This window comes from Zea mays, chromosome 5 (genome assembly GCF_902167145.1).
Source record: "Zea mays cultivar B73 chromosome 5, Zm-B73-REFERENCE-NAM-5.0, whole genome shotgun sequence".
NCBI classification, from domain to species: Eukaryota; Viridiplantae; Streptophyta; class Magnoliopsida; order Poales; family Poaceae; genus Zea; species Zea mays.
Window position 1 is genome coordinate 83,724,795 of NC_050100.1, and position 14,114 is coordinate 83,738,908.

At 48.1% G+C, this 14,114-nt stretch overlaps 3 protein-coding genes across 3 annotated transcripts; 1 reads left to right on the top strand and 2 right to left on the bottom strand.

Moving 5' to 3' along the window:
• Positions 1-4,771: 4,771 nt before the first annotated feature.
• LOC109939724 (uncharacterized) lies at positions 4,772-6,302 on the bottom strand. Its single transcript, XM_020538038.1, has 3 exons — positions 6,200-6,302; positions 5,057-5,397; positions 4,772-4,942 (listed from the first exon to the last, which is right to left on the bottom strand). Exons 1-3 carry the CDS (start codon positions 6,300-6,302, stop codon positions 4,787-4,789), a joined length of 600 nt encoding a protein of 199 aa, XP_020393627.1. The 3' UTR covers positions 4,772-4,786.
• Positions 6,303-7,632: 1,330 nt separating this feature from the next.
• LOC100277365 (uncharacterized) lies at positions 7,633-11,027 on the top strand. The gene is given in 3 exon segments (NM_001150949.1): positions 7,633-8,425; positions 9,567-9,790; positions 10,691-11,027. Coding segments are annotated over 3 exon segments (1,044 nt in total). The 5' UTR covers positions 7,633-7,762; the 3' UTR covers positions 10,848-11,027.
• A 1,257-nt stretch (positions 11,028-12,284) lies between these two features.
• LOC100193840 (Protein IRX15-LIKE) lies at positions 12,285-13,714 on the bottom strand. The gene is made up of 2 exons (NM_001138922.1): positions 12,896-13,714; positions 12,285-12,784 (listed from the first exon to the last, which is right to left on the bottom strand). The coding sequence occupies exons 1-2, from the start codon at positions 13,591-13,593 to the stop codon at positions 12,511-12,513; spliced, it is 972 nt and encodes a 323-aa protein (NP_001132394.1). The 5' UTR covers positions 13,594-13,714; the 3' UTR covers positions 12,285-12,510.
• Between the last annotated feature and the right edge of the window lie 400 nt (positions 13,715-14,114).

Here is a 14,114-nt window from a genome sequence, read left to right on the forward strand (position 1 = left end):
ATCACTCGGCGTTGCCTCTAAAACGCCGACCACGTGTTCAATCGCTCGGCGTTGCCTCTAAAATGCCGACGCCGACCTTCAATCACTCGGCGTGTCCTCCAACACGCCGACCACGTGTTCAATCGCTCGGCATTACTTCTAAAATGCCGACGCCGACCTTCAATCACTCGGCGTGTCCTCTAACACGCCGACCACGTGTTCAATCGCTCGGCATTACTTCTAAAAATGCCGACGCCGACCTTCAATCACTCGGCGTTGTTTCTAAAACGCCGACCCCGTATTCTGTCGCTCGGCATTACTTCTAAAATGCCGATGCCGACCTTCTATCATTCGGCATTGCCTCTAAAACGCTGGCCTTGTGTTCGATTGCTTGGTGTTACTTCTCAAACGCTGATGTCAACCTTCACATCGCTCGGCGTTGTTTCTACTATATCAAAAGAATCAGTTCAACATTCAGGAAAAGCAACGACAAGTCATCGAAAAGGGGGGATCAACGACAGTTCTTGATTAAAGGGAAGTTAAAAAGTTTACAAACCAACTCCTCAGGAGTTGGTGCTTCCCTACACTATACTACTCTACATTACTACTACTACTAAACTACACTATACTACCCTACATTACTACTACATTATTCTAACTATACTAAAATTTAAAGACCAGTGGCGTTTAGCCACTGGCCCTGCCGCTGCTGCCCTTGCCGCCGCCGCCTCCGGTGCTGCCCACGCTGCTGCTGCCCTTGGTGCCGCCCTTGCCACCGCTGCCTCCGTCGCCGTTGCCGCCATCGCCGTCGCCGTCGCCTCCGTTGTCGTCGTCGCCGTCGTCGTCGTCATCTTCGCCCTCGCCGCCGTCCGAGTCCTCCTCGTCCGAGGAGAACTCAGACTCATCCGAGCCCTCGAGCCCGGAGCGCTCGACGGCCCGGATGTACGTCCAGACCTCCGCCGCAAGCCCCTGGGAGTCGTCTGAGTCATCAGACGACTCACGCAGGGGGATGGGAGCCGGAGACCCCTTGGACTCAGAGGAGAACTCCTCCTCTAAGTATTCCGAGTCACCAAACTCCTCCGATGGAGGAGTCGGCTCACGCTTGCGCTTGTTGTTCTTGCCCATGGTGGAAGCAGACAGAAGGGAGGAAGAAGAAGGCGGTAAAGAGAAGCGAAGAGATGTGAAAAAACCAGAGAAGCAAAGGTGTTATTTATAGAAGGGAAAGGCAACCGCTCACTTCTAACTGCGGTCACTGAACAGTCGCAAGGCATTCAATAAGCACTTCCACCCATCTGAAGACACGTCAGACGGCGGACGCCGTTTCATGCAACACTACACCCATTGGGACTCCAGTCAACAGCGCAAAGGATATGATTACACTAGCCGTCCCATCGCATTACTACTCAGAGGCAACCGGCTAAAACACTCAGCGTACCAAGTCGTCCCTTGCCCACACCCATTAGGGGGGGACGCCCAGGAATTATCAGTATATTTTTCAAAACGGTCACATCCGTGCAGGGCATGCAGTGAATACCTCAAGACAAAAATGAGATATCAGTAAGGATCAGAGGAAAGCCAAATATAGCCAGCAAAGTACAAGATATGGCCGACAGAAGCGACGTGAAGACTAGACAGAGAACGTCCGTCAAACGTCCAATCAATCGCAGAAGCAAATAAATTGCACTACCTAGCAAGATATGGATGGATTGCAAACTCGGCTGCTAAAGACAAAATATACGCTGACCTCTGCAGCAAAATATTGATGACATAATGCTGACCTCCAAAGCATAATGCAAAATAGCTTCATGCCAGTTTCCACAAGCGAAAGGAAGACCTTCGAATGGATTATCTTTAAAAAATCCATTTGAAGGTCGGGGGCTACACCCATTGGGTGCACCTCCGGTGCACCCCATGGAGTATTATCCTAAACCGATATAGCGCCGACTTCTAAGGCGTAGAGCAAGATTGAAAAGACCAATCCTCAACCGAGATGCAGGAGCGCGAATGGAGATAACCTTTGGAAGAAGACCTTCGAGTAGATTATCTTCTAAAATCTACTCAAAGGTCGGGGGCTACACCCATTGGGTGCACCTCCGGTGCACCCAATGAAGTCCAGAGTCCTACAATCCAAAATGCCGACCTCTAAGGCACAAGCACAAAACCAAACTTTAGTCGAACGAGTGATCAGAGCCAGAGAAGACAGCAGAAAGTCATTTTTTGGACCTTGGATCTTTGAGTTGATTACCTCTAAATCAACCCAAAGATCGGGGGCTTGTGGGGGATAGATATCCCCTGGGTCCACTAAAGAAGTAAAAGGCCTCACGAAAGGCCCAAGGGCCCAATAATTCGTAAGGTCATTCTTTCTTTCGTGGGCCTAGGGAAAGACAACCAACGAAGAAAAGAAGACGTGAGACTGATTAGTGCAAACCCAGACGGCCCACAACGTCGAACGAATGAATCGCAACAGAGACCCGACTTTCCCGCGCTGAAGCCCCCATGCGACAGAGCCATGCGAGGATAAGTCGGCGAGGGTTACGTAGGGATAAACTCAAGAGGTTCACTATCTTTTAGCTACTTGTTGTTATCATATCACGTGTACTGCCCCACAGCCGAGTATATAAGGCCTAGGGGGCACCCCTTCAGAAGGATCGACCCTGTTCTGCTTAGCCACCCACATAAACTCTCTGCGCCCTCTATCCAGAGAACCCTCTTGTAACCACGCTCATATACTCACCAGGACGTAGGGTGTTACGCACTTCTAAGCGGCCCGAACCTGCAAATCTTGTCCATTGTCCCTCGTGCGACCGGCACGAACCATTTTGCTACAGTCGTTGACACCGTCCTACTCCTAAAAACACCTTGAGGGGCAACCCCGGGTGTGCGGTCGGACCCAAAACACCGACAGCGAGTTCCTGAGGCTGCTCCTCCTTGGCGCACCGGACACTGTCCGGTGTACACCGGACAGTCCGGTGAATTATAGCGCGAGTGCCTCTGGAAATTCCCGAAGGTGGCGAGTTTGCGTTGGAGTCCTCTGATGCACCGGACATGTCCGGTGGTGCACCGGACACTGTTCGGTGGCACACCGGACAGTCCGGTGCGCCAGACCAGAGGTGCCTTCGGTTGGCCCTTTGCTCTTTTATTGAACCCAACTTTTGGTCTATTTATTGACTAAGTGTGAACCTTTAGCACCTGTATAACTTATACACTAGAGCAAACTCGTTAGTCCAATTGTTTGTGTTGGGTAATTCAACCACCAAAATTAATTAGGGACTAGGTGTAAGCCTAATTCCCTTTCACACCACATTAGCAGTAGAGGTCTCCACACCTTTTCCATTGTCTTTTGTTCTAGCTCTTTCCTCAACATCAAGAGTACCAATGAGCTCTTCCACATTGAACTCTTGTCTCTTATGTTTGAGAGAGGTAGCAAAGTCCTTCCAAGAAGGTGGCAACTTGGCGATTATACCGCCAGCCACAAACTTATCAGGCAAAGGACAAGGAAAAAGTTCGAGTTCCTTAGCTAGTGCCTGAAACTCATGAGCCTGTTCCACTACAGATCGGTTCTCAACCATCTTGTAGTCATACAGCTGCTCCATGAGATACAGCTCGCTACCAGCGTCAGTAACTCCAAACTTTCCAACAAGAGCATCCCACAGCTCTTTCCCCGAGGGAAGGATGATATAGCTTTTCTGGAATTTTGTGTCAAGTGCGCTAATCACTGCACCTCGAAAGAAGTTGTCTTCAGCCTTAAACTTAGCCTCATCCTCAGGAGGTAAGTTGGCAGGCTTGCCCTCAGCGGCATGAAAACAAGACATTGCAGTTAGCCACAATTCCATCTTAGCTTTCCATATCAAGAAGTTTTTACCATCAAAAGGATCAGGCTTTAACACAGCAACAAAACCTCTCATAGAAAAATGCCTAACATTAGGTTTTTGGATTGTTAGACTTATAAGCATTTTCCGTATCATTTTAATTCCATAAATTAATATTATGATGATGACATATAAAAGATAATTAATCATGACATCAAATATATCCATAACAATATGGATCATGAGAACATAAAGCATATGAATTATATAAATCATATAAATACGATAAACATGTAAACTGACTGAACGATTGAAAATAAACAGATAGAAACATAAACAGCATGACTGTAAAATTAAAACAGACAGATCTATCATATTACAATAAGACAGAACAGATAAGATAAAATCATTCCTAAATATGAAACAACATAGATGAATATATGAAACATATATAATATCCAGAACACAAAACAGTAAGTAAATAAAACGATCATACCCTCCGATGCGCTCTGATGATACCGGCCCTCTCGCTTCTCTGTACGCGCAGAGTCACAAGATGGAAATACCCTCACTCGGCGGCTGGACTGTGATTCTGAAAGTGTTCTCGCGTGTACCGAGTGACAGGGGTGCTCCTCTATTTAACCTCTCGCAGAGGGAAGCTGAAGGAGAAAGGTCGCCGAGTCACGCCAAGAGTCGGCCAGCTCTAGCCGAGTTATGCCATGAGTCGGCTAGCTCTCGCCGAGTCACGCCATGAGTCGGCAGCTGAAGGAGAAGGGTCACTCGGCTGGCTGACCACGCCCGCTCGCCTGCCTCGCCTCGCCTCGCCACGCCCGGCCCGGTCGGCGGCGGCGGCGCGCGCGCGCGTGTGGCACGCCTTTGTCCATTTCTTGACTTCTCAAGTTAAGTGGAATAAATCCCACCATATAAGTCAAGGCAAAAGACTCTTGGACTTCCAATGTGGTACTATTGGTATTCTCCACCATTACACATCATAGAGTTTATTCAATAAATGGGCCAAGCCCATAAAAAATGCAACACTCAGGAGGTCCATAGCGATCAGCAAAAGCCTTCTGCAGGTACTCAACCCCAGCCGACTCTTTTATGATCTGTTGCATCATCTGGATACGTGCTTTACTCACTTCTGCTTTCAGTTCCTGTTTTACAAAGGATTGTGTCAGAAACCCCAAGTGAAATCAATTCTAGGAACATTAACTCTGATAAGAAAGTATAGGAATAACTAATGCATTAACATTTAACAAGAAATATACCTTTATTTCTTCCAGGATGAAACGAAGGCCCTTGGTAACAACAATGACAAATGAGTTGATGCCATCGTCGTTAACTTCAGAATTCGTAGACAATTCACTCAATAATTTATCATGGTTTTTCTTCATCTCATCCTCCTTTGCAGCAGCAGAGAGCTTGCGAACCATATCCAGAGAATACTCCAAAATCTGCCCCAAGTATTGTGCATCCTGGGAACCTGACCCAAGTACCTGAGACAGAATTTCAAGGTCAATGTTCTCAAGAATTTTCTCCTTCCATTCTTTTGGAGCCAGGTCATGCAACGAATCCCTCACTTCCTTCTCTGCTAGGAGGAGTCCTCCTCCTTGGGGGAGAACCAAGGCGTTTCAGTATATGATCAACATTTTCTACTGATGAAGATGCTACTGAATGAGAAATGACAAGGTGTTTCTCCAATCGGTCGAGTAATGTCTTCGTGCTCCGAAGAATTACAGGAGATTCCATTGACATGCCTAGAGGGAGAGCGCCGGGCAGAGAGAGCAAGACCGTCGGGGAGAGCACCAGGAGCGCTCGAGCACCAGGGAGGAGCAGCGCAGACGAGCTCGACGAGCGCCGGGAGGGAGAGGATTGAGAGAGGGAGAGCGGTCGGTCGTGGATCCGTTCTAAGAAACGGACTGCCGTAACAACGAGTTGAGCGCCGGCTAAATCTGACTCAGATACCAAAAATCCGAAGTTCAACGGATTATAATACCAAAATTCCAATTGCGCTGTTCAGGATACCTATTTCAGAAGCCCAGTCTTGGTAATACCACGGTTCCAAAAAGCTCCTGGAGGCTGGAGCCAAGCGCGAGAGCTAGTGTTGAAAATATAGGTCGGATTTTTTGGGCCAGCACGAGCACAACTCAAAAATAGGAGTTCAAAGCATTACCCGTTTAGAGGTCAGACTAGGCTACTATTTTTATAGTTCAGGATGGCACTGCACGACCCAAAAGTCTTTTAGTATTTTTTGGTCTAAACCTGTTTGACATGAAGCACGCCGAGCTTGAGCCGGACTGGCCTGTTCTGACTCAATTCCCAGCACTAGGCCGAGCCACGCGCACAAGGTGTTCCTGTTTTCCACGCGTAAAGCGCGGCACATGCAATTGTTGGCCCATGGTGCACGTAACGTACGCGGCAGTGCAGCGTCACGCGCGCCCGGCACGGCAGGGCAGGGCAGGGCAGAAGCCCGTAGGAATTTTTCTCCCACTCCCATGTCCCATGCAGAGGCATGGCAGGTGTAGACTGCAGAAAGTAACCAGCCCACTTTCCAGTAGAGATGCCCAAACGGGCGGCCCGGCCCGACACGGCACGGGCCCGTCAGACCCGACGGTTAATCGGGCCGTGCCCGACCGGCCCGCGTGCCGCAGCCGCGGCCCAGACACGGCACGACGGCCTGGTGGTCGTGCCGGGCCGGCCCGTTTAACTGGTCACGTTCTCCCATTAATTCAAGGAAATAGCAAAAAAAACTATATTTTTGTGAGGTTTTGAACCCGCGACCTCACTCTACGAGGTTGAAACACTTAACCGAAGGACACTAACCAATATAACTCAAGTGCGTTTGTTGTAAATAGCTAATATAAAATGTAAATATATATATATACTATGTTTTATAAAATAAAAAATATATAATCGTGCCGGGCCGGGCCGAGACAGCGGCCCAAGCACGACACGGTTCTTGTACCGGGCCGGGCCCGGCACTATTAAACGGGTCGTGCTTCGGGCCGGCCCATTAGACACGGCCCATTTGGCCATCTATACTTTCCAGTCCCATGCTGGCTGGCGGCTGGCCCGGCCGGCAGTTTCCTCTCCTGGTTTGGCCGCTTTGTCATGGTCCAGCTCCAGCGGCAAGTGCGTCCCTCTATGTAGGCCTGGGCATTCGGTTCTTCGGTTCGGTTCGGTTCGGTTCCTCGGTTCTCGTAGAAATTCGGTTCTTCAAAAACTAGAACCGAAATAGCAAGATAAAGAAATCAGAACCGACTAGTTCGGTTCTCGGTTCTTCGGTTCGGTTCCTCGGTTCTAACTGAACTGTAACAGCCACTCTAAAATTATGATTAACGACAACTTTTGTGAGAAATTTCAGCAACATCTCCCCACAAACAACGACAAGTGCACAATAACTATAATTTCATAGATAATACATGGATGATTAGAGGTTCAACATAAGTCGATAACACAACATCCGAAGTTACAAACACATGTAACAAATTGAATCTAATACTTTTGGGTTTTTCGGTTCTTTCGGTTCTTTCGGTTCTTTGGAGTGCAGAACCGAAAATATCTCATTTATTTCGGTTCTCAAAAAACCAGAACCGAAATTCATAACAGTTCCTTCGGTTCGGTTAGTTCGGTTCCGGTTCTCGGTTATTTCGGTTCGGTTCCTCGGTTCCGGTTCTTTTTGCCGAGGCCTACCTCTATGGTCACCACACGAGGAGCTTCACCTCCGCGGGGCTTGGAACTGCAGACCGATGCATGCACCGCGCACAGACGACTCGGAGCGCCAACCAATCGTCCAATGCAAGTTGGTAGACTATTGTCTGATCCGCACCGTTGGCTGCGTCACATTCTCTACGCCTCGTGCTCCTTCCCTTCTACCGTTCGGCTGCGTACCCGCGTCTCCCCAGATCCGCTGCCCCGCCCTCTCGACGCGGCAATTCCTCGAACGCCCCGCGCGAGCCACGCCCTCGCCGCCCATGGGCTCGCTCCCGGCGCCGGCCTCGGCGGAATTCGCCCCGCGGCCGCGGGGGCGCGCCACGGTGGTGGCGTCGGACCTGGCGCCGCTCTTCTCCGCGCAGCGCCGGCACCTGGACCACTTCTTCGACCGCCTCGACATGGCGCAGGCGGCGGCGTTCGCGCAGGCGCTGCTCGACGCGCCGGGCGCCGTCTTCTTCACGGGCGTCGGCAAGTCGGGCATCGTGGCGCGCAAGACCGCGCAGACGCTGGCGTCGCTGGGCCTCGCGCGGGCCGGCTTCCTCGCCCCCGTCGACGCGCTCCACGGCGACATCGGCGCGCTCTTCCCCGGGGACGTCCTCGTGATCCTCTCCAAGTCCGGGGCCTCCGACGAGCTGCTCGCGCTCGCGCCCTGCGCGCGCGCCAAGGGCGCCTACCTCGTCTCGCTCACCTCCGCGGCCTCGGGGGATGACTGCCCGCTCGCCGCGGCCTGCGACCTCAACGTCCACCTGCCGCTGCAGGGGGAGGTGTGCCCCTTTGGCCTCGCGCCCGTCACCTCCACCGCCATCCAGATGGTGTTTGGGGACACCGTCATCGCCGCCATCATGGAGGCAAGGCGACTCTCCAGGGACCAGTACGCTTCCAACCATCCCGCTGGCAAGATCGGCAAGACCCTCATCTTCAAGGTAATCAAATCAACCACCTCTAACCCTAACATAAACAGGTTGCCGGCATTATTACAGTTACTTTTTTTAGAAACGTTCAATTACCTTGTGCCGACACACAGTGTGGGACATCGGATCGGATCCCAGAGAGAACCAGATGCTTTATCACTGCTAGGATTCCTTCACCGATGCATGTCGGTGGCAGGGGGGTCGGTTCAGAATTGGCTCTGGTTAAATGCTCAATACGATTCGATAGTGTTGTTGCTATCCAACCGACATTTTGTTTCAATTTGTGACTACGTATCGTGGTCTTTTTCATATGGAGGGGATCTTATTACTTGTCGTTTTCGCAGTCTTTTCATCGCTACAAGAAGAATACAACAAGCTACCAAAGCAAAGAAGAAAAATACAACAAAGTGCCTCATCATTTGTGTGCATTTTTTGTTTAATCGTGGCCACTGTCTTCAGATGCCATAGCAGAGGATGATAAGTTGGGTGTGCATAACTTGTCATATTTGAATGAACGCGTTGTTTCTGTTCATCTGCAATGTATTTACTGACTTCTAAAACAAGAGTAGATCTTGTCTCTTCAACCATCTGATTTCTGCGGGGCTCTTGTTAAATCGGCATGTGCAATATCTTGTGCTGCCACCCAGTGGGAGACATAGGATGCCAGATGCTTGTTACTACTAGGATTCATTTACTGTTTGCGTGTCGTCACTGGGAGTGGTCCAATAAATAGCCCTGGTGAAATGCGCTTTAGGATTGGATAATTTTGTCACTATCCATCCAACATTTTTTTTTGTTTATTGTTATCTGCAATGGTCCTTTTTATATACACATGCCAAGAAAAACAAAACAAAAAAGCACCTACTCATTTGTGTGCATTATCGATTGTCTAATTGTGGTAGTTATTAACAAGCTATGTAGCTCTGGGTGATGTGTAAGGCCAGCTGTTCATGACATGATATATTTGAATGGGATCCTTGTTCTCGTGCAAAGTAGTTACTGAAAACTGAAACAAGTTCAGATCTTGTCTTCCCAGTTATCTGATTTCTGTGGGTGTTGTTATTGATCCAGCATCAGCCTGTGTGTTATTTTCTTGTTTCTATAGGTGAGGTGTGTCTTTTAGACTTTTTGTTCTTACACAAACACCCTGCAGGTTAAGGATGTTATGAAGAAACAGAATGAGCTTCCTCTGTGCAAGGAGGGAGATATGATAATGGACCAACTCACCGAGCTCACCAGTAAAGGTTGTGGTTGTCTGCTTGTGGTTGATGAAGAGCATCATTTGATTGGGACCTTCACTGATGGTGATCTCCGGCGGACACTGAAGGCAAGCGGGCCAGCTATCTTCAGTCTCACAGTTGGAGAGATGTGCAACAGGTTTGTCAACATTAACTTGCTATAAATTACCTAGCATGTATGAATTCCTTCTCTCATAAGCACAGTGGTACTTGTAGGATACTGATATTTTTTTCAGTGCATCTGGAATTTGGAAATGGCAAAGTAGAAGCAGTACTTTTTTTTTGTCCTTTTCATCTTTTGTTTTCATCCTAGTTCTGAAGTATTGTTGTTTCATAAACCATAAGTTCATGTGTATTAACCTTTACAGATTGCAGTAGTAGCTGTACTATGAAAAACACAAGTCTCTCTCTCTATCCCTCAAATAGCCGAGTTGCCTATATCCTCGATACATCATGCTAATAAATGAAATTCAATATGATATGCTAAATGTTTATTATGCATTATAAGCTCCAGGGTTCATTGTTTTTTTGCAGAACGGTATATGTATATAGCTACATTGTGTTTTATTGAGAATAAACATTTGTTTTGTCAGCAGCAATAACTTCAATATACAATACTGACAAACAGTTTTGACCGAGAATAAGCAGTTTTCTTACCATGTCCGTTTTGTTTTCTCAAGAGTTGGTTTTCATTGCTCTGTTCTGTTCATTTCTCATATGAAATTTGTTTGCGTGTACAAGCTTTGGTGTAAGATACACTATCAAAGAAAGAAAAATTATGTCTCGTTATTGAACTGGATTCAGAACCTCTCCTGCTTTTCTGATCTTTCAAGTCGATACACCAGGGTGCATATTCTCATGTTCATCGTGACCTCCAACGAAAATAAATGCCTTCAGTGTTCAATATCCATTGTTTTGTGTAGATAATGCTCAGTTCCATATATCTGTGGTGTCACACATCTTTCATTGCATCAGTGGAACTTGTTCCTAGTCTAAGCCAGATGCTAGTCTTATCTAACTTCCCTGCATTGTCTAACAGGAACCCAAGGACAATCACTGCGGAGGCAATGGCAGTTGAAGCCATGGAGAAGATGGAGGCACCACCTTCACCCGTGCAGTTCTTGCCTGTTGTCAACGAGAACAACGTCGTGTGTGGAATCATCACATTGCATGGATTGGTCTCTGCCGGATTGTAGACTTGTGTGGCACCATTACCTGTTAGCTAGCTGTTACCGCTGGAGTATTTATGTGGAGCCTGAACTCTTCAGTGTACCCTTATGTACAGTATAGTGGTCGCTAAGAGGAACATGGTACACTGCTTATAATGCTTGTGTTTTTGTACTTAATTTTAAATGCCGATTGCCTTGGTTTCTCTTGATGGATCCGGGTGTGTGGCAGGCTGAGCTTACGTACTTTGACCGACTGAAACATGTTAAAATGCAAATAGATAATGTCCATCTTTTCTAGATGACAGATTGCATCGTGCTCAGTTAACTTGTACCTTAAAAATAATTCTTTCTATAAAGACAATGTAGAAAGTACACGTAGTTTTGTTTCCCAGAAAACTTCTTTTTTTTACCTGTGGTTGTAAATTTTATTCACCTATTTGAATTCAATTCAATGGAACACTTTACGATAGGATGTTACAGCATGCAAAAGAAATCATATTTTGTGTGGCTATTTGAATGGTGTTTTTAAGGTCTAAAGTAAAAGTAACACAATATTTATCTATTTTTAAGGAAAATAATGCACCAAAAAGGGGTGGGGTTTTCATATTAATCACATGATTGGACATCATGACAGAAAATCTCCATGTTCGAGTTTTTTTAAATACTAGTTTGGAAATTTAAGTCCCTTTTGGCATTCCCGAAAATTAAGAGGAAAATAAGCTAATTTCTCAATCAATCTCTGAAAACTCAGAAGAAGATTTAAGTTTCCAAACTAACTTAAAAGGAAGAAAATATCATACAATGACAGCTTTATTGGTGGAAGCATAGTTTTCTAATGTCAATTAAATATAACTGTTTTTCTATTAAAAAAACTTGTTGCCGCTGAGTAACAATAATAATAATTTGAGACAATTGTAATTATACCCTTATTTGGTATTGCAATTATGATTTTATTCCTTATTTTTCAACTTTATGATTTTATTTTATCCCTTTGTTTTGAAATCGAAGCCACTGTTTACCCTCCCTCTAAACACTAACACTGTTGGTGAAAAATCAGAATTAGTGATTAAAAAATAAAAAAACGAGAGGTAAAATTATAGTTGCATGATAAGAGAAGGGTATAATTATAATTAATTCTAAAATTTAATTGTGATTATACCCTTCTCTTACTTGCGGTTTTAATTTTATCCCTTGTTTTTCATTTTTAATCACTAATTCTAATTTTTACTAACGGTGTTAAGAGGAGGGGTAAACGACGACTTCGTTTTCAGAACATAGGGGTAAAATCACAAAGTTGAAAAAGAGGGGTAAAATCATAACTACAATACCGGAGAAGGGTATAATCACAATTGCCTCTAATAATTTTTGCCATTTGTGCAATTGACCACGTTTGCTGCGGACGGTGTACTATGCGATCCGTGGTATCAAATAGTTGCATATGTAAAGGTTGTAAATGCAAAATTTCTCTTAAACGTGTCGAATGTGTTGGCACGTCAGGCATTACAGTATGTTTGAAGGGAGAAATCATTGGACCACCACCACCCACAGGAATACAGGATTTGTTCGAAAAGAATACGAGGAACCACTGACCTATGCTTCCTTGAGTCAATTCCGCGAGTTCATTACTTTCCCCTGTCAAAGAGAGATCGCCAACATTGCCCGGGAAGGAGAAGTAACGACTACGACTCGCTTAGCTCGGTTTCGATTTCTGGGCGGCGCCGGCGGGCGGCCCGCAGAAGGCTTCCCGGTTGGCGGCGGCGCCGCCGCGAACGAGGAAGTGGCCGAGCGACGGCGTGCTGGTCGCCGTGACCCGGTTCTCGTCACACAGGAACTCCCGGCCGCACGCGCGCTCCACCTCCCGCTCGTAGTCGTGCACCATCACCTCCGTCTCCGCGCCCTTGGTCCGCGCCATCACCGCAGCCGAGTAGATCGCCGACATCCTCCCCGGCGACCCCTCCATGAACCTTTACGACATGACAAAATCGTCAGGTAGTTATAACTAGTTAATGGATTGGCTTCCTTCCTTAACTAATCCAACAACCGGCATGCAACGGTGCATGTGCATTGGCACGTACCCGCGCGGGCCGTCGACGAGGATGACGTCCCAGGCGACGTCGTAGAGCTGGTTGGGGAGGTCGTTGATGGCGAGGCGGCACTCGGAGAAGAGCAGGTTCTGGACGGGGCGGCACTCAGCGGCGCGCGCGGCACGGGCGGCGTCGAGGAGGTCGGGGAGCTCGCGCACCGCCGTGGCGTAGGCCACGTCGTAGGCCTCCAGCCCCGGGTGCTTACCCTCCAGGTGGGCCACGTAGTACGGGTTCTCGTCCAGGAACACCGTGCGCCCGCCGTGGTTGAGCGCGCGCCACAGCGGCGTCTCCGCGCCCAGCCCGAACACCAGCAGGTTGCACGGCGCGCGCCGCCGGAGCACCGACGCGATCGCGCGCACGTCCGGCTCCGGCATGCTCGACGACAAGTTCCCTGCCGCCGCCGCGTACTGCACCAGCGCGTCGAACACGTGCCGCGGCAGGCCGGCCTCCGTGGCGCCGGCAGCGCTGGCCGTGAGCGACGCCGCCTGGCACGCCGGCGCCCCGGCCGAGGCGCGCGCCGTGGAGAGCACGGTCAGGAGGGACACGCAGGTGAACAAGGCCAGGAACACCACCAGCCACAGGCACCGCGACCAGCCGGGCGACGCCGGCGACGTGGGCGCCATCCCGTTCAGGGCCTTGTTCGACGACGCGTGGACGACGAGCAGCTTTGGCCCGGCCATTGCCTTCATCTCCTCCGCTTCTGCCTTTTTGTATGTTTTGCGTGCGTGGAGGAGGATGTTGTGCAGATGGAATGGCCACTCACACTGACATTCTCAGGTAGGAGAGATCAGAGCTGCATTGGCAAAGGAGGAAGGAATGGAGGTTGGGAGGGACTGACAGCATGCCAAGGCCGAATTAAGCAAAGTTAAATAAGCTCATGTTGGATTAGTAGTTGTCATGTTTGGCAGGAAAGCAGTCCAGGTTAAAAATTACTTGAGGGTTTGCTTCAGAGTGGCTCAAATTTGGGTAGGTTTTGATGGCACTCTTTGATTTTGACACCAAATCTTCCTCACGGCTTAACTATAACACTTCCTCTTTTAATCCGTTTTAAGAAAATGGAAATAGGAGCACACCAAAAAATTCGTTTCGAATGCGCTATTTTTTCTCAATTCTAGAAAAAGTCTAAATTACTCCCCTCACTTTGTTCATATAAATCTCTAAACTATTTTTTCGTTCAATTTACCCATATGTACATTTAAGTTAATTCAAT

What these genes read in the sequence shown, in the direction of transcription:
- LOC109939724 (XM_020538038.1), bottom strand. Translation starts at nt 6,302, where the DNA reads ATGCCTCTGCATGGGACATGGGAGTGGGAGAAAAATTCCTACGGGCTT. An exon ending in GACGCTGCACTGCCGCGTAC is followed by an intron (nt 5,398 to 6,199) that starts GTTACGTGCACC and finishes TTCTCCCCCAAG; the next exon opens with GAGGAGGACTCCTCCTAGCA. An exon ending in TCATCCTGGAAGAAATAAAG is followed by an intron (nt 4,943 to 5,056) that starts GTATATTTCTTG and finishes TTTGTAAAACAG; the next exon opens with GAACTGAAAGCAGAAGTGAG.
- LOC100193840 (NM_001138922.1), bottom strand. Translation starts at nt 13,593, where the DNA reads ATGAAGGCAATGGCCGGGCCAAAGCTGCTCGTCGTCCACGCGTCGTCG. An exon ending in CTCGTCGACGGCCCGCGCGG is followed by an intron (nt 12,785 to 12,895) that starts GTACGTGCCAAT and finishes CATGTCGTAAAG; the next exon opens with GTTCATGGAGGGGTCGCCGG.